This window comes from Amphiprion ocellaris, chromosome 16 (assembly GCF_022539595.1).
Source record: "Amphiprion ocellaris isolate individual 3 ecotype Okinawa chromosome 16, ASM2253959v1, whole genome shotgun sequence".
NCBI classification, from domain to species: domain Eukaryota; kingdom Metazoa; phylum Chordata; class Actinopteri; family Pomacentridae; genus Amphiprion; species Amphiprion ocellaris.
The window spans coordinates 21,350,186-21,372,328 of NC_072781.1; the positions used below are offsets into that span (position 1 = coordinate 21,350,186).

General features: G+C 38.4%; 1 protein-coding gene across 1 annotated transcript in view; it reads right to left on the bottom strand.

Annotated features, from left to right (window-relative positions):
• Window positions 1–22,143, bottom strand: part of col13a1 (collagen, type XIII, alpha 1) — an 83,628-nt gene that overhangs the window by 28,110 nt on the left and 33,375 nt on the right. Inside the window, exons 14-34 of the mRNA XM_035942022.2 lie at window positions 20,490–20,531; window positions 20,364–20,381; window positions 19,375–19,419; window positions 16,197–16,223; window positions 14,744–14,788; window positions 10,485–10,520; window positions 10,346–10,399; window positions 8,668–8,754; window positions 8,513–8,539; window positions 8,391–8,426; window positions 8,215–8,271; window positions 8,099–8,122; window positions 7,957–8,010; window positions 7,361–7,405; window positions 7,046–7,180; window positions 5,615–5,686; window positions 5,385–5,426; window positions 5,222–5,272; window positions 4,382–4,408; window positions 3,218–3,304; window positions 1,584–1,619 (exon numbers count right to left, since the gene is read on the bottom strand). Of these exons, the coding sequence (XP_035797915.2) occupies window positions 1,584–1,619; window positions 3,218–3,304; window positions 4,382–4,408; window positions 5,222–5,272; window positions 5,385–5,426; window positions 5,615–5,686; window positions 7,046–7,180; window positions 7,361–7,405; window positions 7,957–8,010; window positions 8,099–8,122; window positions 8,215–8,271; window positions 8,391–8,426; window positions 8,513–8,539; window positions 8,668–8,754; window positions 10,346–10,399; window positions 10,485–10,520; window positions 14,744–14,788; window positions 16,197–16,223; window positions 19,375–19,419; window positions 20,364–20,381; window positions 20,490–20,531 (1,047 nt within the window). The remainder of the gene's footprint in view (window positions 1–1,583; window positions 1,620–3,217; window positions 3,305–4,381; window positions 4,409–5,221; window positions 5,273–5,384; window positions 5,427–5,614; window positions 5,687–7,045; window positions 7,181–7,360; window positions 7,406–7,956; window positions 8,011–8,098; window positions 8,123–8,214; window positions 8,272–8,390; window positions 8,427–8,512; window positions 8,540–8,667; window positions 8,755–10,345; window positions 10,400–10,484; window positions 10,521–14,743; window positions 14,789–16,196; window positions 16,224–19,374; window positions 19,420–20,363; window positions 20,382–20,489; window positions 20,532–22,143) is intronic.

The following is a 22,143-nucleotide window of genomic DNA, read 5'->3' on the forward strand; positions in this document are numbered from 1 at the left end:
TTTGTTCGACTTGGATTAGACTATCTAGCAATATTTTAATTTACCGGGTACAACTTGTCATACCTGCATACCTGCAGTTATGAAAGGAATTGAAAATAACTTTAAATATATATATATTATTATTGTGGTTAAGTATTTCTTATTGAGACATACAGCTACATAAAGTTGTTAATGTGTGGTCTAAGATGGGACCTTTCATGAGTGCTTTATTTTTTTTTTACCCATAATCAGAAGTTACTGGATCTGCTTGTCTAATATTGTGGATTATGAATTAATTAATTAACAGTAAATCTTGAGATATTAGCCATAAATTTAAGTATGCAAACAAACTTGCTGAAAGTGGGTCAATCTTGTTGAAATTGATGTAAAAATGAAATGATCTGAGATGGAATGACCCAAATATAAAATTCAAAATGACTCGGCAACTTCTACTTCAAGGGTAGTGGTAGTTTAGGAGTGGCAGGAGATAATAAATAAATTTCAGGAAAGCAAGAAATAAAATTAGCCTTAAGTAATTGAAAATTTTACACATCTAGATTAATAAAACCACAAATCCAAAGTAACCACAGTTTCCTGGCAAATAATAAGGTATTATAATGTTTTCTTAAACCCACAAAGCACTTATGGCATTATCTGGAGATAACAAATTACACTTTTGTGGTGCTCAATTTGTAAACTATCAAATAAAAGCAACTGTGCAAAACAAAACAAACAGCCACATCACTGTCACTACTAAATAAATGTATTAAATGAATCCAATGTCTTCTACTTGCTGTTTTATACATATAAATGACACAAAAAGTCACTTCCTGTGGATAGTTTTCATTAAGAGCCATTGCATTTTGTGGATCCATTACCTAATTAATGTAAAACATCTTTGATATATGGTCATAAAATGTAAAAGGGACGTTGTCCTTAAGTTATTAAGAAAGCAGGTAGAAGTGTTGGACATTGAAACCTGGGAAACTAAAGAGAATAAAGCCAGAACTCTTTCATAAGCCTGCTTCAAAACAAGATCTGGTTGGGTTTTTGAGGTCAGTACTCTGCTATACTACATATACAGATATGTAGTGAGTTAGTGAGTGGGACATTACATACAGTTGTAAAATAGTCTTGCCAGTATTCTGTGCTGGGAAACCTATGTGAATGGGAACAACTATTAAAAAAAAAAAAAAAAAAAAAAACTACGCTAATATCAGTCAGGTATAGACAGATAATGGCTAGTTCTAATGGGTTTCTTGTTCAGGTGCTATGGAACACAGATTGTTAGAGGGAGTCCTTACATATGGAGGCATATACCTCACATATAGTGTAAACAGTTGCCATGTTTGATATGAAGGTAGAAGCTCAATACCAATGTTTCCTCAGAACCCAATCCTGAACAGTCCTGTCATTGATAGGACTTCTTAAGGAAGGAAAAGAGACAGAGGACAAGCATGTGAAGCAAAAAAAGCAAGCAGACATGACGAGCAGACGTGGTAGACATCAAGCAATCAGTAGCAGGAGGTGGTGGAGGAGGAAGACGAGGAGGAGAAAGAGGTGGAATAGGGCGAGGGGACCGGAACAGGACTTGCGCCACTCACCACTGGACCCGGTCTGCCGTCTAACCCATGAGCCCCCTGTATGGCGTTGTACAAAGTTAGAGAGCAGAGATGATGGGGGAGATGGTGGGAAGAAGATGGGGTAGGGGGGTTGGGATGGGGAGGTGGTGGTGGAGTGGGGGTGGGTGAAGCTGTGACTCAAGTGACTTCAACAACACATTCAGGTGATGACAAATGAAGGGTGGTAGAAGTGGTGGAGGTGGAGGTAAAGTGAGTGACATCAAGTCTACAGCCATGTTGTTGCTCACAGTAATACTATAACTAGAGCTGCATTCTACATCACATACTTTATCTTTTAACTTCACTACAACTGCCCTTACAAAGTATGTATTGTTACATGCAGCCTACATACAACTGAGGCATATTACTGAAATTGGTAACTGTTTTAAAAAAATGGGTCACCAGGCTTATTCTGGCACTGACAATTTGGCATCTGTCTTTGTTTAAGCACTGATCCATGTTTAACAAAAATCTAAAAACTCAACTCCAGATCTAAAGTCTAGTGTTTTATGGAGCTTCGCATCTCATGGCCTTCATCAGTTACTAAACCAAGCCAACCCTATCCACTGATGATGATTGTGAGATCAAAAACATTACAGAAATCACATGCACATATAGAAACACTGCAAGTTATATGACATGAATTAATAACACAATACAGCGTTCCAGGGCACACACTAAATAAATGACACTTACTAGTAATAACTAAAATGTAAACATTTGGTGTTTAACATTTTTATATCAGGTTAATGCAGCCAGAAACTTGAAGTCAACTCTGTTAAGTAATTTTCTGGTTGAAGTATTCAACAATTTTTAGTAGCCCTTAAAATTTACTTTGTACTTAGTACAAAAAACATTTAAGAGTTTGCTTGTACTGTAGAACGTTTCAATATGTATTGTACATACAGTACTGTTTAAAAGTTTGGGGTCACCCAGACAATTTCATGTTTTCCATGAAAACTCACACTTTTATCCATGTGCTAACATAATTGCACAAGGGTTTTCTAATCATCAATTAGCCTTTCAACATCATTAGCTAACACAATGTAGCATTAGAACACAGGAGTGATGGTTGCTGGAAATGTTCCTCTGTATTTCTATGGAGATATTCCATTAAAAATCAGCTGTTTCCAGCTAGAATAGTCATTTACCACATTAACAATGTCTAGACTGTATTTTGGATTCATTTAATGTTATCTTCAATGAAAAAAAGTACTTTTCTTTCAAAAATAAGGACATTTCGAAGTGACCCCAAACTTTTGAACAGTAGTGTATCTACTGTACGACAAACGATGTAACATGTCGCTATCATGTAAACACTGTATTTAGTAGTATTTCAAATCCCAGGGGACAAACTTGGGAATATACAGACATAGTAGAAACAAGATGTTCACCTGAGAGAGACTGTATAATGTGCACATAAATGATTTTTGATTGTGTGTGCAAACCAAGAGCAAAGAATAGAAAACCCCAAAGGGATAGATACCATTTTGCAGAGTATAAAAGCACATTTGACAACATTTGAATAGGATTTTGAATGACAGCATAATGACGAATAATTCTTCTATACTGACACATGAATGGAGGTGACTGTGAAGAGAGTCCAGTGTACTTACGGGGAGTCCAAGATGGCCTCTATCTCCTTTGTCACCCTTCTGACCTGTCGCTCCCTTTTCTCCTTTGATGCCTATGCCTGGTTCTCCCTGAGAAAGAGGGTGGGATAAAATTTCATCCTTACACTTTCATGCCATTTTAGAATGGCTATGATGTAGAAAACATACAGTATAAAACAAAAAATGAGTACAGACCTGTGCAATATCATTTAAATGTCAAATGGTTCCAAACTCTATCACCCCAGAGTAATTGCACTACTTTTAAGTAGACCAGTGGGGTGTTAACTCATATACAAAATTTAAAACCAAAAGTTTAGATTTACTATATCAAAAAAACACACAGTAGGAATGGAATGCTACAAAAGTAAGTACTGAGACTGATGTCTTTCTTTTTCAAAACTCTGTATGTCCCGCTTTAGTTTGTTGAGACAGACCCAATCCTCCTCAACATTTAGGATGTCTCGAGAGATGTTCTGCCATTTCAGCTGCTCTTTGCTGGAAGGTTCATTTCTCTACATGTAACCTTAAAATGACGTCAGTGGACATACTTGGCCAGGTCATAGCTTTTGTCTTTTTTCTTTGGTAGAAACTGTAAATTTGGAAAATGTTCTGGACTGTTGTGATGCTGGAATATGCCTCTCCTGTTAATCTTCTGCAGACTGAGAATCATCTTGTCAGCCGGCATTTTAGTACATGCACAAGCATTCATACTGCCATCTATTAATGTCATTTTCACTGTTGGGACTGTGTACCCACGCAAAACATGCTGGATTCCATCTGAGCCAAATAAATTTACCTTGGTTTTATCTGACCAAAGAATGTGCTCCCAATGTTTATTAGGCTTCTTTTCATGTTTGTTAAGAAAGTTTCACTCATTTTGCAGTTTTGTACTAAAGTGCAAGCAAGGGTTTTATTTCTTGGATGCTTTCTTTAGAAGTTAATGCTATGCAAAGTATTTCACACTGTCTGAGCTGTGTCAAATGTGAAGCACTTGTTTTTGATTGGCAAAAAAGAGGAAATACTCTACTGTTCAACATAGAATAAATGCAATTATAGATTTTATACAAGTGATATTGCATAGAGGTGTACTCAGGTCTGTTGTGTACTGCAAATTGGAGGCAAATTTGCTATAATGTGAGGCTGTATTTTGTGAAAACAGAATCTCACCTTAGGCCCAGAAGATCCTTGAGATCCCTGGATGGAAAATGGAAAACAGTGTGATTACTGACACCAACTATGCTGTTGTTGCAAAGTAAATGATTTTTCATTTACTTTTAAGGACTGTGAAGATTGAAAAAAAAATTTTTAAATATTTTTGGTAAATGAAATCTGAATGTTCAGAAAAAAGAATATAGAAGGGTTTTTTGTTTTTATGAATAAATTCCACTTCATAAATGTATCTCTAATTAAATCATTGAGGCATTGGGATTTTTTTTTATATATACTTTAGAAAATTAACTGGAACAAATCAGACCTTTTGCAAATCAATGAAAATAAAACACAGCAGACCCTTAAACACTGAAATGGTACCTACGCTCCCAAGACCTAAAGAAACAACAAGTTGTATTTCAGCATGAACTGGATCACTTGAAAACTTAGTGGATAGGTAGAACTTATGGCAGAGGACAAATGTAACCAAAACGATGGCACTTCTACTTAAGATAAATGTTGAACAATGTGCAGAAAATTCCACTTGCATTCTATCTGAATCTTTGATGGTTTTAATGTTCTGTAAATTGTCTACCTTCAATAGCGTTCGACTCTTAAATACCACTTTTCAATGCAGGCAACATTAAGTTACATTTATTTCTGCATTAAAGAGCCTGCACTTACTTTACCAGTTTAGACCTATTCAGAACAGTATGGGCAGAACTGCTTGATTTACAGCTCTTTCATTTTCCTAATGCACCTTTTAAGGTGCAACTCGACTACAGTGTAAAACACCATTATGACAATGCAGGGCCTTTAGTCTACAGATTTAGAAGTTAAATGGCATATTTGACTCACTGCTGGGCCAACTGGTCCTGGAGGTCCTGGGGGTCCTGGAGGACCATAGATCTAAAAAAAGACCCAGACAAACACAAGCAAGATTTTTCAGTTCAGAAAATATGTGCTCTGAAATAACACAAAGTGCACTGACCAGACGTGTCAGTTTATGACTGACACTTACCATTTCTGACCTTCCTCCATTTCCAGGTTCACCTTTAGGTCCCTGTGACAATACATGGCAAAAACATAGACACACAGAGTTGAGAAATTTTTTCATCATACAAACTATTAAGTGGTTGAAAAACTTCACACAGCACTTGGGGTGAATACAAAATGTATTACACTGTTCCCCCTTTGCCACATCAGACACTGTATCCGGAAAGATGCAGGCTGAGAGGCATCATTGCGTACCATTGTGCCAGGTAATCCAATAGAGCCAGGGAACCCTGTGGCCCCTTTTTCACCTGTAGGGCCATCTAAACCCTACAGAACAAGGAAGGGGAGACAGACATCACGATAAGGGCAGAACATTTGAATTCAGGGACTGATGAGGTAATGTGTACTTAAAGAAAACATAATAGACAGATGAAAATGTGTTGTTTTTATCCAGTCAGCGTGTTCATTACCAAAACTATACAGCAGGTAAAGATTAATGCAACTTTTTTCATATGGTTTTCAAGTGCCCATCGGCTCTAATCATGCACTTGTAATGCCTATTTGGCCTATTTTGTTTATTGTGTAGCTCAGTGTCAGCTGTCTGATGCTGGTCCTGAGGATCAGGGTAGTGGTTTGTAATTCTTATACAACCAATGATGACAATTGAGAATTATGTGGCTTTGAATGACAAACCCCTCAACAGCATCCAGCCACACACCCAGTGTAGCAGTTCTGCCAAGACATCATGTTTGGAGTACTTCTAGTAATAATGGAGAAAGGCAAATAAGTACTATACTTGGGTACAGAAATCTAAGGTACTTGTACTGTAATTGAGTATTTCTATTTTGCACTACTTGCAATACTTTATCTTCCCATAAATTTCAGAGGTACTTGAAAATTTTTTTTCTAATAATCCTTGTATATGTTATTTTAACATTTGAAACAAGGGATTTCACGTGTAAAGGAGCATTTTATTTATTTTTTTGTCTACAAAAATAATTTATATGTTCTACCATCACTCAGCATCCTTCCACACATGCACTTGTATGTTTCCACAAAAGGAGGGATCCATTAACTAACATGTTCATATGCCTGCAAATGATATTTTGATAAATGGAACTGCACAATTCAAGCACATGATGAGAAAATATGTGATCAGCTCTGAAAGATATGTCTTTGAACAGAAAACTGAGCATCCAGCTCGTGATTCAAAACCATTTAGCATACATCATAAACCACATAGCACAGGTCAAACAGAGGGAATTTGCTAATTGTCAACAATTACAATTATGCTTTTTTGGGTCAACAACTAAAAAAATCATGATCAAGTGCAAATGTCTTCTTTAATAGGTCAGAGCTAACTGTGAAACATACATATAAAAAAAAATAGCTGCATTTACTTTCATAGCTACAAATAGCTACATAGGCTTTCATAGCTACAAATAGCAGAGCTCTTTATATGGGGGCACATTTGGGATCCATGCCACAGTGAATTAAATGTTGAACTCAGTGTCATTCCTGGGGTCTCTTCCAAGCTGGTGAGTCTCTAATTAGATAATAAGAGGGCAGCTGTAAAAACCAAGGCCTTCCCTCTGAATAATAACAGATGCAGGACTCAAGCTTTAGTTGCGGAACCCCAGGGGGTGGTGTGATATGGTGTGGTGTGTGGCTAACACAATCACTCACAGGTGATCCAGATGGACCCATGTCTCCCTTGTCTCCCTTGGGTCCTGGGAAGCCCATGACACCACCCTCTCCTCTGGGACCTTCGGGACCAGCTGGGCCTGCAGGACCGGCCTCTCCAGGCTTCCCTCTGGGTCCCTGAGAACACATGAGATGAAAGTTGCCTCAATTAGTTAAACATTAGTAAGAGAAAAACATATTTCAAGATAAACATATATTTACATCAAATCTAATTTCTAACTTTAATCATTACTCTCATGCTTAGTAGACTTTCACAATTAAAGTAAATCTGCCTGGTAAATAATATGCAGTACTTACCTTCTCTCCATCCAGTCCTGGTGGACCTGGTAGACCAACTTCACCCTGAGAACATACCGAGACTGGATTACCAAGCAATTGACACAGTGTTTGACAATACCCACAGACAGGATTTTTTATCTTTTGGTGTAACTATTGCAAAATAAACAATAGAAATACAGCATTTACATTAAAAAGTAGTGCACATGGAACACACACCTGTGTATATCTAATGAACCTGCATTTTTTTTTTTACATGGAGCCACTGTAGTGCACAACAGATCTCATCTAAATGAATGTAAGTGCTGCATATGTTTTATATAGAGTTGAAGTTTGCCTGACTATGGCCACAGAGAAGCTGCACCACTGAAGTACAATTAGAATGGTTTCTGCATTACAATGTAATCCTTGGGTCATTCCTGGTAGTCTTTCAAATAATAAAAAAAAAAATGGAACAAAAACCTGGGATACAAGCAATCCAGCATGGGGAATAGTGGCTCAAAAGCATATATTATACGAACAGGTTAATCTTGTTATAGCTCACATGTGAATTCTGGTATGTAACAGAATAGGGTTAGAGCACCACATGTCAATTTTCAGTCTAAAATTTCTCCTACCTTGGTACCAGGGAGTCCAGAGGGCCCTGGAGGTCCAGGTAATCCAGGGGGACCCTGGGAGGAAAGGAGATCATGTTATTACTCGGAAGTAATAGAAGTAGTGTGTATGCAGCTGTTGTCATAAACTCTCGAAAGTACTTACCATCAGGGGTATGTTGCGGATATCCTGGGAAGGAATACAATGAGTTAATACCACTTTATTTTATTTTTTATTTTTCCTCCATCTAAGAAAAGTTCAACTAATTAAGAGTGACATACATTGTCATTGTTTTGAATTTCAGCCTTTCCTGGCTCCCCAGTTGGGCCTGGAGGACCCTGTAAGGCAAAATAGACCATTTGTAAAATTCGTGGACATAATTTTAAAAACTGGAGTTCATTTGCACTATACGCAATATTTGCAACGTGGTGTCATAAAACCACCAGGGAAGACTCACTCTTGGTCCAGCTGGGCCTTCAGGGCCTACTTCCCCCTAGAGGTTAAATCAAATTCAGTCAAATCTGTTTAAAAATCTACTCCGTTTATGTTTGTACTTGGAAAGTTGTTTAAGTGTCTTACCTTTTCGCCCTGGTCACCTTTGTCACCCTGTAAAAATAATGTTAAACTGTAACTTCACTGAGCACTGGCTTTTGCAGAAGTTTTACGATACTTAGTATTTTAGAAGGCATTGCTTGAGGAGGCATATGTTGACCAACAAAACTATTTCCTTTCACCTTGGATCCTATTAGGCCTGGCAGCCCTGGTGAACCTGGCTCTCCTTTAATTCCCTGGGCTGTCATGCTCGGCTCTCCCTTTTCCCCCTGAGACACATAGAGAAAGAAGTCTTAACTGATTGCACACAAATTATTATTTAACTAGACAGTAACTAATAGACTTTGACCAAAAAAGAAAATGTTTCCACAGTTGCCAGGTATTCCTTATATCTACTGTAAATATTGTAGGCAAATGACTGACAAATAAATAAAAAAAATAGGAGATTAAAAGTCGAGTGCTCATATACAATAGGTAACAAATCAATAACAACCTCCACATATCTTGAGGTAGTTCACACAACTGACTGAAGCAATGGTGATTCGCACAATAGGCACACTGTTGTTTAATGTGAACGCATTAACAAAAAATGAACATCAAACAATGACAGAATTTGACTTGGTAAGATGGTCTAAAAGTTTTGTCCAGTGACCATGTCACCTCATGCAATTTGATCAAACAAATCCTGACTCATTGTTGACTTGCTAGTTACTTTTCCAGAGCTTCTGTCTGCAATTCCATGGTGTTCACCAGTGAAACAATGTTGCTCAGTTGTCATAGGGATAGCTATACTGTCATGATGCACCGTATGTATGGAGCGTTGGTTAATTTGTTGCATATGACAATAACACAGACTTTGACAGTAACTTCTGTCTCTGTTCAAAAATGGTCTTTGACATCAGATGTGAATGTCTGCCTTGATCCTTCTCCAGTCGTCTACAAAGTCCAGCTTAGAAAACTTTTGGCCTCATCCCAGTAAATACTGTGAGTGGTTCTGATTTTTAGTTAAAAGACAGGTTATCATGTTTGTGTCGAATCAGTTTCCTTGCTGTTTCACCGTGGCAGTGTTTCCCACAGCTGTCACATATGATGCTGTGTCGATGCTGTACACTAGTGGTGTTGAATAAGGTTTGACTTCTCATGACTTGAGATTCTGGATATCTGTTCTTACAGTCCAGTCACAAACTGTAACGGGGACCCAGTGGTGATCCTTGTGTCTATCCTAGTCTTTAGTCAAGGTGAGAGTCTCAACATCCACTGGCCTCGGTTGCCTTCCCAAACCTGATTTGTAATCTACAGTATACCTGCTCTGTGAAGAAATATGGATCTTGTTTTATCTCCCTGACAACCAAGCAAATTCTTTCCACTAATGGAGACTGTGAGCATCTTCAGAAAAAAAAAGTTAGTCAACAGGAAGTTAAAATAATTTGTTCCACACCAGTTCAGATCACAGCACATCCAAGAATGGCCTCTGACAATCCATTCTTTTTTGATTCAGTATGAATCAATTCAGAATGAATCAAAGAATGCATGTGTGAGTCTTGTTAGAAATCACATACTGTATGGTATGAACAGATTTTGTGATAATACGAATAGCCAGTCCAATTTTGAACCGGTGATTAAGGGTGATTATAAAATCCATTATAAAGGACACAGCACATCAGCAAACAAGAAGTGAAGCATAACTTCCAGGGTAGAAAGGTACAACAAAACACTTGTGACTTAATTGGTACTTTGAGAAGTTACAAACACAAAATAACCTGATTAATATCAGACTTTACAGATATCCAATTACTAGAGCAATAATAATGACTGACAGAGGAACAACCAGACGACATGTTCATTCAATTCCAGGCCTACCCTATAACCCCTCTTGCCAGGGATGCCAGGAGTACCACTGATGCCAGCCTGACCCTTTGCAGTGGAAGAAAGACAGTTATGACCTGCAGATCTGACTGTGTATATAACTGCCAAACATACTGCTCAAAAATGACTTTACCTTAATCCCAGGAGCCCCTGGGAAACCTGGCTCTCCCTATAATGACCATGATAGTAAAAAAAAAAAAAAAAGAAAAGAAAAGGAAAACAGTTAAGACACATTGTTTTCTTCAAGATATAAAAAAACAAACAAACACAAACACGTTAGAAAGCAGATACTCATGCACTGATATTGATTGTTTACTAAACAGACATGTCTGGCCGAGGGCCCAACAGTTCAGGGGACTCTGGGCATAGGTTACACCTCAAGTAACTGCTAAAACCACCACAAAGAAATGCATAGTTGCCGCAAAGAGACACAAAACAGCCCAAAAAGGTACAACAAGACTGCAAAGATACAGAAAATAACCATGGATGCTGATGACCATGAAAAAATGCAAAACAACAACAAGAGACACAAAGCAACTACAAAGAGACAGAAAACAAATGAGACACAAAATCCCTGCTGCGGGACACAAAATAACATTTATGTCTGACAGTTTGGGACTGATAATTCATCCATTCTTTATCTATACACAGCTTAATCCTCATTGGGGTTGCAGGGGGGCTGAAGCCTATCACAGCTAACTCGGGGCGAAGGCAGGGGACACCCTGGACAGGTCACCAGTCCAGGTTGTACACACTCACACTCACACCTACAGACAATTTGGAATTATCAATTAACCTCAGCATATTTTTGGACTCGGAGGAAGCCGGAGTACCCGGAGAAAACCCACGCATGTACAGAGAGAACATGCAAACTCCATGCAGAAAGATCCCGGGAAAGCCGGGACGCGATGCGGGGATCTTCTAGCTGCAAGGCCACAGTGCCTCCAAGCCACTACAGTCACTGATAATTCAGAACCAAATAAAGTATATATATAAAAGTATAAAGTATAAGTATAAAAGTATATAAAAGTATAAGATGAAATGAAAAATTGTGACTGGTGAGCTTCTGTTATGTGCCACCCACAACCAAAAATAAATGTTTGTGTTGTGAACAAAGAATGGGAAGTCGGTGTTCCCTCAAATTAGTGACAGCTATAGCTGTTGTGTTACAGCATAATCCAAATCCTCAGCAAAACTTGAAATTTTCAGTGTGATAGAGTGCTGCGCTGAAGTTGTAGCTTCCCATTGTGGAGAAAGCGGTAACACACAGACAGTGAAAGGAAGGACATAGCCAACTGAAATGAGCAGTGGCTTATGCCCACATCCTACATCCGTTGAGTTCAACTAGTGGACAGATGAAAGCATTGCTGGACCTTCATTAACCCTGCTACTCTTAGGTAGACCTGAGCAGTGAAGGCTCCAAACAAATAGAACAGTTCATTAGAGATGTTCCCCATCATAAAACTCCCACAAAGAGGAAACATCAATCTTTGATCCATGGCTTAACTTGTCGTGTTTGTTTTGTTGCCTCAAAAGTGTCTCCATCTACTGTGTTACTATTTTAACATCTCTGCTGTAAGCTCACAGGGAAGTGTCACACTGTAAAGTCAAATCATGATTTATCGATTTGATAAGGTCTTTATTGAAGCCATGCAGCAACAGGGGTTTAACTTCAAAGGGAAAAATAAGGATGGATGAGTTTGAAACAGTCAGTCACCCTAATAATTAATGAGACTCATCATCCTCCAATGATGCTGCAGGATCAGTTAATTCATGTTTGTGCTGCAGCCAAATAATTTTGTAACGCTTTAGAGGAAAGATATTAAAACTCATCTACTCCCTGCTAATAGGTAATATACAAGTGAAGCACTCTACGTCACTGGAAATAATGATGGTAAAATGTATCAATGCCAAACTGCTCTCAAGAAGCTCATCAGATGTTTTTTTCGTTTTTTATCAGCAAACTGTAACAAACAGTATGTGTCCTACACAATTTTAATTGTCAGTCAGAATAGTGTCATTATTACAAAAACATGCAACAATGAAGAGCTGTGTGAGGTACGAGTGGTCTAGTTCAACCACAAAGCTACCAGATCAGACCGCTTAGGTTGGTTCTAGCAACCAACTGTCATGTCCAGCAATTGTCCTCTGTGTGTTTCTGGTTTCCTACATTAGCTAAAATCCATACATACTCGATCCATAATTTTCTGCTCCCTTCATTATCTGTGTTGTTTGTTCTAGCTACTTGTTTCTGTACCTGTATTTGCCTGCCTGTATTCCATTCCTGACACTTAGGCTTCATTGATAAACCCACCTCATGATCTGGTACATGTGCCTTCACCTTTTCAGACTTTGATTTGTCCTATTCTGCCTTGGTGTCTGCATTTATTCCTCTGTCCTCTTGGTTGTACATCAACAGTAACATTGGATTTCTGTTTGTTGTCTACAGATATCTGACTAACCCAAAAAGGTGGGTGAAGAGAGAACCTTTCCGTCTGCTAATATCATTTCATCGAGGTGGGTACCTCCTCGCTTCTCATTTGCAATGAAAGGAGGCAGAGATGCCTTTTTAATCAAACAAGTGCAACTGTTGACATACACTTTGGTCTGTCAGTCAATTCACTTTCATCATCATTGTCTATTATTCCTCCCACGTCCACCAGAAAAAGTAAAATTAAAACCGCTTTCAAAGAAAGCTCTTAGATCAGCCTAAAGCAAAGCAATAGAGTATTTAAGCACAGTGACAGATGGGATGAAGTTTTGAGGTACTAGTTGCGTCTGTTTCCTTAATGGCTGAACATGTGCCTTTTGCCTGCTGGGTGCTTTGGAAGTGAAGAGGTGAAGTCCAGAGAAGTCATCATTTGTGGTCAGCATCATGAAGATATTAATGGTTATTGGGTATGCCGCAAAACCTCTACCTGGCTCGCTTTGCTGTATTTCACACAAGGCACTAGCAGTCAGCTTTCTGTGAATAGAACAGATTTCCCCTGAGTTGAAGCCTCAACTCCTTGGGGGACCATCCTTTAACATTGAAGCATTAGTCTGCAAAATCGCTTCCTTTTTATTATTAGAAGTCTTTTAAGATTGCTGTTTCCTGTGGATACCCAGGGATATGCACGTTTTTCTGCTTTGACTTTTTCTTCCTCTTTCCCTCATCAGTTTGAAATACTTGATGGAGAAAACATGCGTATGTATGTCTGCGACTTCTACTGACATGCAACTGCCAAAGGGAAGCTTTAAGTTCACGTCAACTGGGACTCCTAAAGTGCTGGAATTCATCAGAGAAGAAGTATGGAAAATAGAGAAATAGGTTTGCTAATTGATTTAGAGGCAAGGACGCTGTGGACTTATTGTGGCAGAGATACTGACAGACAGGGCTTGGGCAATAATCTAAGACTGGTTAAAACACGTAAAAAAAAAAAAAAAAGCTCATCAGTTGTCTCTGTTGTTCATTGGAAGCTATTTCTTATCCATCCATCCATCCATCCATTATCTATACACCGCTTAATCCTCATTAGGGTCACGGGGGAGCTGGAGTCTATCCCAGCTGACCCTGGACAGATCACCATTCTATCGTAGGGCTACATGTACAGACAAACAATCACACTCACATTCACACCTACGGACAATTTAGAATAATCAATTAACCTCAGCATGTTTTTGGACTGTGGAAGGAAGTCGGAGTACCCAGAGAAAACCCACGCATGAACAGGGAGAACATGCAAACTCCATGCAGAAACATCCTGGAAAGACCGGAACGCAAACCGGGGATCTTCTAGCTGCAAGATGAAAGTGCTAACCACTAAGCCACCGTGCAGCCCCATGCTAATTCCTATGAATGTTAAATCAAAATTTTATCACGACTGGTGGAAAATGGAATTTGGCATTATTACAACAAAGATGGCTGTCATTTCTTGTAGAATGTGATATGTAGTTTTGTATTAGGGGATGAATTGGTGGTAACTGAGCAAAGTACAACGTTCATTATTTCAATGATTTAGAGGGCCCAATGGTAGCATTTAGAATATAAATAAGGCCAAAAACAAGCTCTTGAAGCATATCCATAGCTCAAAACAAAAACAAAACATCTTACAAAAGGTGCTTATTCTAAGAAAAAGCCCCTAAAACATTATATAATATTGATTATATTACCAAACCATTACAGAGTTACTTCATGTCCTCACAGTGGGTTTAAATTTATGCATGGTTCCAGATTATTTCTGTGTTCAAAGACCAACAGCAGCTCCTCACTAAAAACATCTAAAGAGGCGTTCCACTATTTAAAACAAGTTGCAATCATCCGGACTCCAGCAGTGACATCTGGGATCTTGCCATGCATAAATAAACCTCAACATGCCACACGCACAACTCTGCGCTTAGCTTTCAATCTACCTTCTCTCCACTCTCTCCTGGGACACCCCTCTTTCCTTCATCTCCCTACAGTGTGGATGGAAACATCAGTTCAGAGAAGCAGCAGGGCAGTAAAAGCAGACACACCCTTTCAACCAGGGGAAAATCAAAAGGATGAGCCAAAACTCCAGGGAAAAAAGGGAGTGCTCTTTCTTGACAGTGACCTAACAGGAGGATACCTAAATCTTTAGAGATGACATCAGGGGCCCTCTATCATGTTGGTCTCTGGACAAAAGCGGATAGTGGTTGACTTGGAAAATAATTATAAAAGTAGCCAGTAGTGGTAGAGAATTCATGCAGACAGAACAAGTAAGGTCCCTCAATGTTAACCTTTGCTAAAAATGGAGACCCAAAGTTTATTCCAGCTGTAATATGATTTGGATTTGCGCGTAAGACCTGGGTTAGTCATAGTTATAGTAATAATAGTAATAATAATAAAATATAATAATAAGATAATAGATCGTATCAGACTATTATATTTATTTGTTACTCCAAATAATTGGTAATTCCAAATAACTAGCAATCTAAAATGCAAGCCCCACCAAAGCTCAGGTCTTAGGAGGTTAATGAAATGTCTCTTTCTATTAAATTATAAAGCAAAACTCCCAAACCTAAGTCATAATTAAGTTAGCACCCAAGTGAGCAAACTGTAAACAATGAGACACGAAGGTCTTCTATTTGTACCAAACAATTGACATACTTGGTAGCGCAGATACAAGCAGCGCAAGGTTCACGATGATCTCATTATATCTGCAAGTGTGTAAAACTAAAGTAAAATTTATTTCTGTGATACATAGGCAGACATTTTGACTTTTTCTCAAGTTATAGACCACATCACACAATCTTTAAATCAGATTTCAGACTACATTAATGTCAGCTCTGCAACAGATGAGAACATTGCTCTATCAAACTTCCAAATTTCCATTTTGAATTTGCTCTTCTTTGTGTAAGCTTTCATGCCACTCACAATGACTGACAGAAATTACTGTCATATAGAGAAACATATATTTCCAAACTACTGTAGATGATTTTGAATCTTGCACAGATAAAATACAGATTAAATATTCTTTTATTGTTCAGATAATTCTTCTGTTCTATCATTTAAATCAGATTGGACTAAATTATCCAAAAAAATGAAATGTTTCAATAGAATAATTTAACAAAACAAATGGGCATCTCTGTAGCAAATGAACAAGCTTCATCTGCTAATTACCACAAAAATCCAGCAGATGACTGTTGAGTGAAGATTATTTTGTCAAAAAAAAAGTCCAATTAATAAATCAATCTCATCACTATAGTTTATACTTCGGTCAGGGTAGAAAGGAAGGTGTTGAGATTTCTTGTCTATGTCAATATAACATGAAAAATAAGCATCATCTTTTATTTATGGCCACTTCCAACGTTTGGCGACAAAAATTAAAGGGAAAAAACTCACCTTAATTCCTTGGTCTCCTTTATTTCCCTGTGAAGCAAAGCACAGATAAATATTGTAATTACTGACAACAATCACAGAGGTCCACTAGATGGAGCACAAGGTCCTCAGTAAGCACTGTAATTTGCAACGTGTCTGAAAAAGCTAGATAGCTCCTGCAAAGGCCTCTCCTCTGTCCCCTTAGCGACCTTGGTGCTCATGAACCTCGTGGCAGAAAACAGAAACAGGATTTTGGACTGATTTCGCGAAAAAAACAAAGCGAGATGGAACAGCTGAATTTTAAATGACAATAAAGTTCGCAGAAGCTCACAGCAACAAGGTTGTTCCAGCGGTCCCAGCCTCAGGAAAGCAGCAGTAAAAACTTGAAAAGGTCACTACGTTTTCACTGGGAATCAAACACGTGACGCTAAGCACAGCTCGCAGTTCACTTCATATATATCATACTAAAATCATGTTGCATCTTTAAAGCACTGCTAATTTTTAAAATCTATTTAAAAACAATGAATAAAGTAACTGAGTAATACAAAAGGAGTCACTCTTGCACCGAGGATCAGATGAACCACTGTGGTTTTGCCACATAATGTTACATACACATAGTTTGTAGCAACATTGTATTTAAGTTCTGTTTTCACCCTAACTAAACAATTTTGTCATTCTGAGCGGACAGCGTACAGACCGCAGATCACACTTACACTAAAAAATAAGATTAGCCTTTTTGCCTCTTTCAGCTCACGGTTTTGGTTTTCACTGCTGCTATTGTGCTCTGTGCACTAAAACCACTGGTGGTCAGCACCAAACAGAAGACAGAGAAACTTAGTGATCAACAGAGCCTTCAAGTAACTTAATGCCTTTTCAATATACACTAAAGTTTCTTCATATCATTCAAGTAATGTTCCTCCTCCTTTTACCAAAGTTTTAGTTTCTGCCTGAGAAAACCCTTTCTCTGACCTATCACAGACTTGTTTACTTTTTAAAAACATGCTACCCTAATCTTTACTATTATATTATCTTCATTTTGTCTGCTTTGTATTTTTGTTTTCCTTTTTCTTTTCACATTTTTGACATCTCTCAAAATACCATCTACACTGCCTCCCCAACTCTAGTAATGACATATAATGGCTTCAGTTAACCGCAACACATATGTGTGTGTTTGTATGCATGTGTCCTCTAGAGAAAGTGTGTTAAGCAATGGCTGAAGTTGGGAAGGACAAGTATGAGGTGAGTGTAGAACACATAGCTCACATGGCCCCGCACACAGCTTCAAAGACAAAGTTAGAACTTTTAAGCTGCCAGCCATGCAGTGTGTGTGTGTGTGTGTGTGTGTGTGTGTGTGTGTGTGTGTGTGTGTGTGTGTGTGTGTGTGTACTTGTATTACTCATGCTGTGTGGACATGAATCTGTTTACAGAGTCACGTTGTGGGGACATGCATTTTGAACAAAAAACAAGATCCTTTATAATAAATCTTTCAATTTTAGAGCTGGTTTAATATTAGGGAGAGTATGTGTTTAATTTCAGATCTAATAGTGCAGTTAGAGATGCAGTAGTTATGGTCATGGTAAGTGTTTAGAAATTCATGTAAATCAATGTAATGTTCTCTAAAGTGATGAAAACACAATTTTGTGTGCATGTGTGTGTACTAAACATTTACACTGTTGTTGAAGGAGACTATCATACAATAACCCAGCACACACTTTCCACTGAATAAATATCAAAACCATTAATGTGTCAGCAGATGCTACCTGTACCATTTTGTAAGGTCAGGGCCTTGGTATTTATACGATATCATATCTATGCAACTCCCAAAGACGAATTTAATGCACTGTTTTTACAATTTAATATAAATGAAAAAATGCGTAGCTTGTTGTGAAGGGCCAGATGATGCCTCTGAGAACAAAACACAAAATACACTGTGCTAAAACACTCTGTGTTTGTCTGCTGGGTCTGTAGTAGTTTTGTTTACACGACAAAACAAAGAGCAAAACCTGCTTTCCATCCATGCGATTTGACTGTGACTCAAGGCATACTTCGGCATTGTTGCAAGGAACCATGTGCTGTATTTTCATTTTTTTTTGCCATATTTTGCCTGCAAAAATTACTGAAGATAGGTAAGATGTCATGAAGAGGCCATCAAAGCTCCATAGTGCAGCCACAGCCCCTTACACTATTCACTGTTGAAAGCACCTGCAGTGGACATGACAGCATCAGAACAGCACCAGGGAGCAATGGAAGAAGGTGGCCTGGTCAGATGAGTCATGTTTTCTTTTATGCCAGGTGGACAGATGTATGCATTCATTTAACTGATGGGAAGAGGGGAGCAGGACATACTATTGGAAAATGGTAAGCTGGCAGCAATGTTCTTCTGGGAAATCTTGGGGTCCTGTCATTTATGTAGATGCTACTTTGACATAAAACCTTACCTAAATATTGTTATAAATCATATACACTCGTGAACGAAAACAGCTTTCCCTGATGGCAGGGGTCTTTCTCAGCAGTATAATGCTCCAATGCTTCACTGCAAACATGTTCTGAAAGGGTTTGAGGAACATGACAAAGAGTTTGTGGTGTTGACTTGACCTGAAAACTCCCCAGATCTCAATTCAATCAAGCATCTGTGCGATGTTGCTGGAAAAGAACTAAGATCCATCGACAACTTAAAGGATTTAAGGATCTGCTGCTAATGTCCTGGTGCCTGATACCACAGCACCCCTTCCAGGGTCTGTGGATCTGCAATCTGAGCCTCAACATGTCAGAGCTGTTTTAGATGCACAAGAGAAATCTACATAATATTAGACAGGTGCTTTTAATGTTGTGGCTGTACACCCTAATTCAGTTGTGATTAGGTGAACGAAAGGTGTCTCTTTTGCTGAGCTTTTACATTCTCCTAGTGGTCTCGGGATGAGAACAAAGACAGTTAGTACGTTTCAAAATTCTCCCCAGTGTCTCTGACCCATAGATCCCAAGGTTGTTTATGGTGGCCTTATGGCTATGGAACTGTTGTTGACTGAATTTGGGAATCTTTCGCAAGTGGAAATTTCCAGAAAGAGCTGAGGGCTTGAGGGGTTAGGTCAGATTTAAAGAATTCTGCGTAATTCTTTAGAGTCTAATGCTAATGTTTTCTCCTGAACCTCACTGAAACACAAAACACTTCAGTTAAATGGGATAATGGTAGAAAGTAAAATACCTTTGGGCCTTCAGGACCTTGTGGGCCTACATCACCTCGGTCACCCTGTGAATAGAGAAAATACGAATATGAATTGAACACTGATTCACAGAAAGCTGATAAACAGTGAACAGATCATCAATCGTCACAACACAAGCAAAGGGGCAAATGATTTGTTGAACCCAGGTTCTTCAAGTAGGACTTTGTTGGACAACTACTTTCTTTATAAACTACCTGTTGAAAGATTGGTATGCTACAAAATGGGATGTTTTTGAGACAAAGCAAGAGAGCAAAGAATGAAAGAATGCTTCCTTGTGCTTCAGCATTAATCTATGCAGTACCACATCCACCATTAGTGATTAGTGGGGAAATGGTAGTCAGTTGCTCATTAGACAATGTGAACAGTAGATTGTGTGTTGAATTTCACAAGTCCAAACCAGTACAATTACTTTTTGTTTTCAACGGATCATATCCTTTTTCAAAAGTTACATACAGAATGGACTTCAATTACCCTTTTTTTAAAACTGAAGTTTAGACAAGTAGATGGTTGAGGCTTAATATGAAGGCTTTGAAATCATGTTTTCCACTTTGATGCTTTTCTGATAGAACTGCTCAGCTAATAATCCTGATGCTTAATCCTTCTATAGTATGAATCACTTCCTGCTGTGAGATTCAGCTTGTTTTCCACAGCGAGAAGTATTTACAGGACTCATTTCTCTGACCTCACAATCTACATTCCTGCATTTAAATAACCCATGACAATTAATGCATCATGTGGAGATCTGCTCTAGAGTATTTCTGTTGTGTAAATGGGTTGTTTGAACTTCAGAGCAGCTGTACTGAGGCCTAGTGGAAAGATCTTGACTTGATCCATGTGACTTGTTTTATTTGGGCCAAAGCATGTTTTTCTGTAATAACTATAAGGACAGCCAGAGAGGCCACAGTGATGCTAATCAAGTTTCTTCAGCATTTTGATATTGTTGTTTAGACAAGAGAAGAAATGTGTTTACCTTTAGTCCTGGTATAAGCTGCAAAAACAATGTAGAAATCACAAGTTAATGTCACCTCAGCAAACTTTCACTGATGAGATAGTTTTGAAAAAATAGAAGTGGAGGAGTCACTAAACCAGTGCTTACCCTTGGGTCTTTTCCTGGTTTTCCTGGCTCCCCGGGCTTGCCCTGTATGAAAAGAGCAGAAATTATTTCACTGAATCTAAAGTCTGTTTGCAATATTAGCTCCTAAGTGCTATTTAAATGTACAAATGATGCATTTTGTGGATGTAATGAAAGCATGACAATAAATTCTTTCCCCACTAGAGTAACTTTTACAAGCAGATCCAGCAGTCGTCCAGGTGGAAAGTGGACAAAAAGTTTTGTGCTCTCAAACTGCAACAAAGAACTGATTAACTTTAAGGCAGAGGCGGCAACATGTTCAGATTTTAATGGTGTCCCAAAGCAAAGCATTTCCAGTCCATGCTCTATTTACAATATTAAAAGTGGTATTTTTTTTATTATCACACATGGCAAGAATCTGTCATAATTCACAGAGAGGAAGCAAAGTCAACAACATGATAGAAACAAAGTATTAAGAGACAGCCAGGAAATTTAGGAAAGTGTGTGTCACTGACATTGAACTGAACATTCCTAGAAAAAAGAAAGCACCTATGCATATCCATTTCCTCTACTGTTGACCATTACTTTACCAATGCACATTTTACATTATTGACAAAGAAAGCTCAGATTTGTGGTTGCCAGCCAGGGTGCAACTCACTTGGGGAAAGAATACGCAGTGGACACCTGATTAGGGTGAGACACATGATGCCTTGGTTTTAGATCCTCTCATATGTAGAGTACTGCACATTGATGAGAAAAAACATAATGGCTGCTCACAGATAAAGTATACAGTCAGGTCCATAAATATTAGGACATTGACACAATTTATCATTTCTGCTCAATACACCACAAAAATGGATTTAAAATGAAACAATCAGGATGGTCTTTAATTGGAGACTTTCAGCATTAATTTGAGGGTATTTACATCCAAATCAGGTGAACAGTTTAGGAATCGCAACACATTTTACATGTGCCCTCCACCTTTTAAAAGGAGCAAAAGACAATTGGCTGCTCAGCTGTTCCATGGCCAAGTGTGTGTTATTCCCTCATTATTTCATTTACAAGGAGTCGATAAAAGGTCTAGAGTTCATTTCAAGTCTGGAATTTTTAGTGTAACTCTTCTTTTGTTTGTATTGTGATGTGTTTCTCTTTTTCTGTCACCTGCCTGGGGACTACAGATGGAAATTAGCATTTCTGCTATAATCTGGCATATTTACACTGCTATTGTTGCATGTGTTCATTAATATGCACTGTCCCTATTAAATAAACTAATAAAAAAAAAAAAAAAAAAAAATTTGGGTTTGGAATCTGGTGAGGTCAACTCTCAATATGAAGTCCAAAGAACTGTCACTATCAGTGAAGCAAGCCGTGATTAGGCTGAAAAATCAAAACAAACCCATCAGAGAGATAGCAAAAACATTAGGTGTGGCCAAATCAGATGTTTGGCTTAAAAAGAAAGAACACACTGGTGAGCTCAACAATAGCAAAAGACCCAGAAGAGCACGGAAAACAAGTGTGGTAGATGACAGAAGAATCCTTTCCTTGATCTGGCCCCTTCACAGCAACTGGCCAGATCAAGAACACTCCCCAGGAGGATGGCATACCTGTGTCCAGGTCAACAATTAAGAGAAGATTTCATCAGAGTGAATACAAAGGGTTTACCACAAGGTGTGAACCA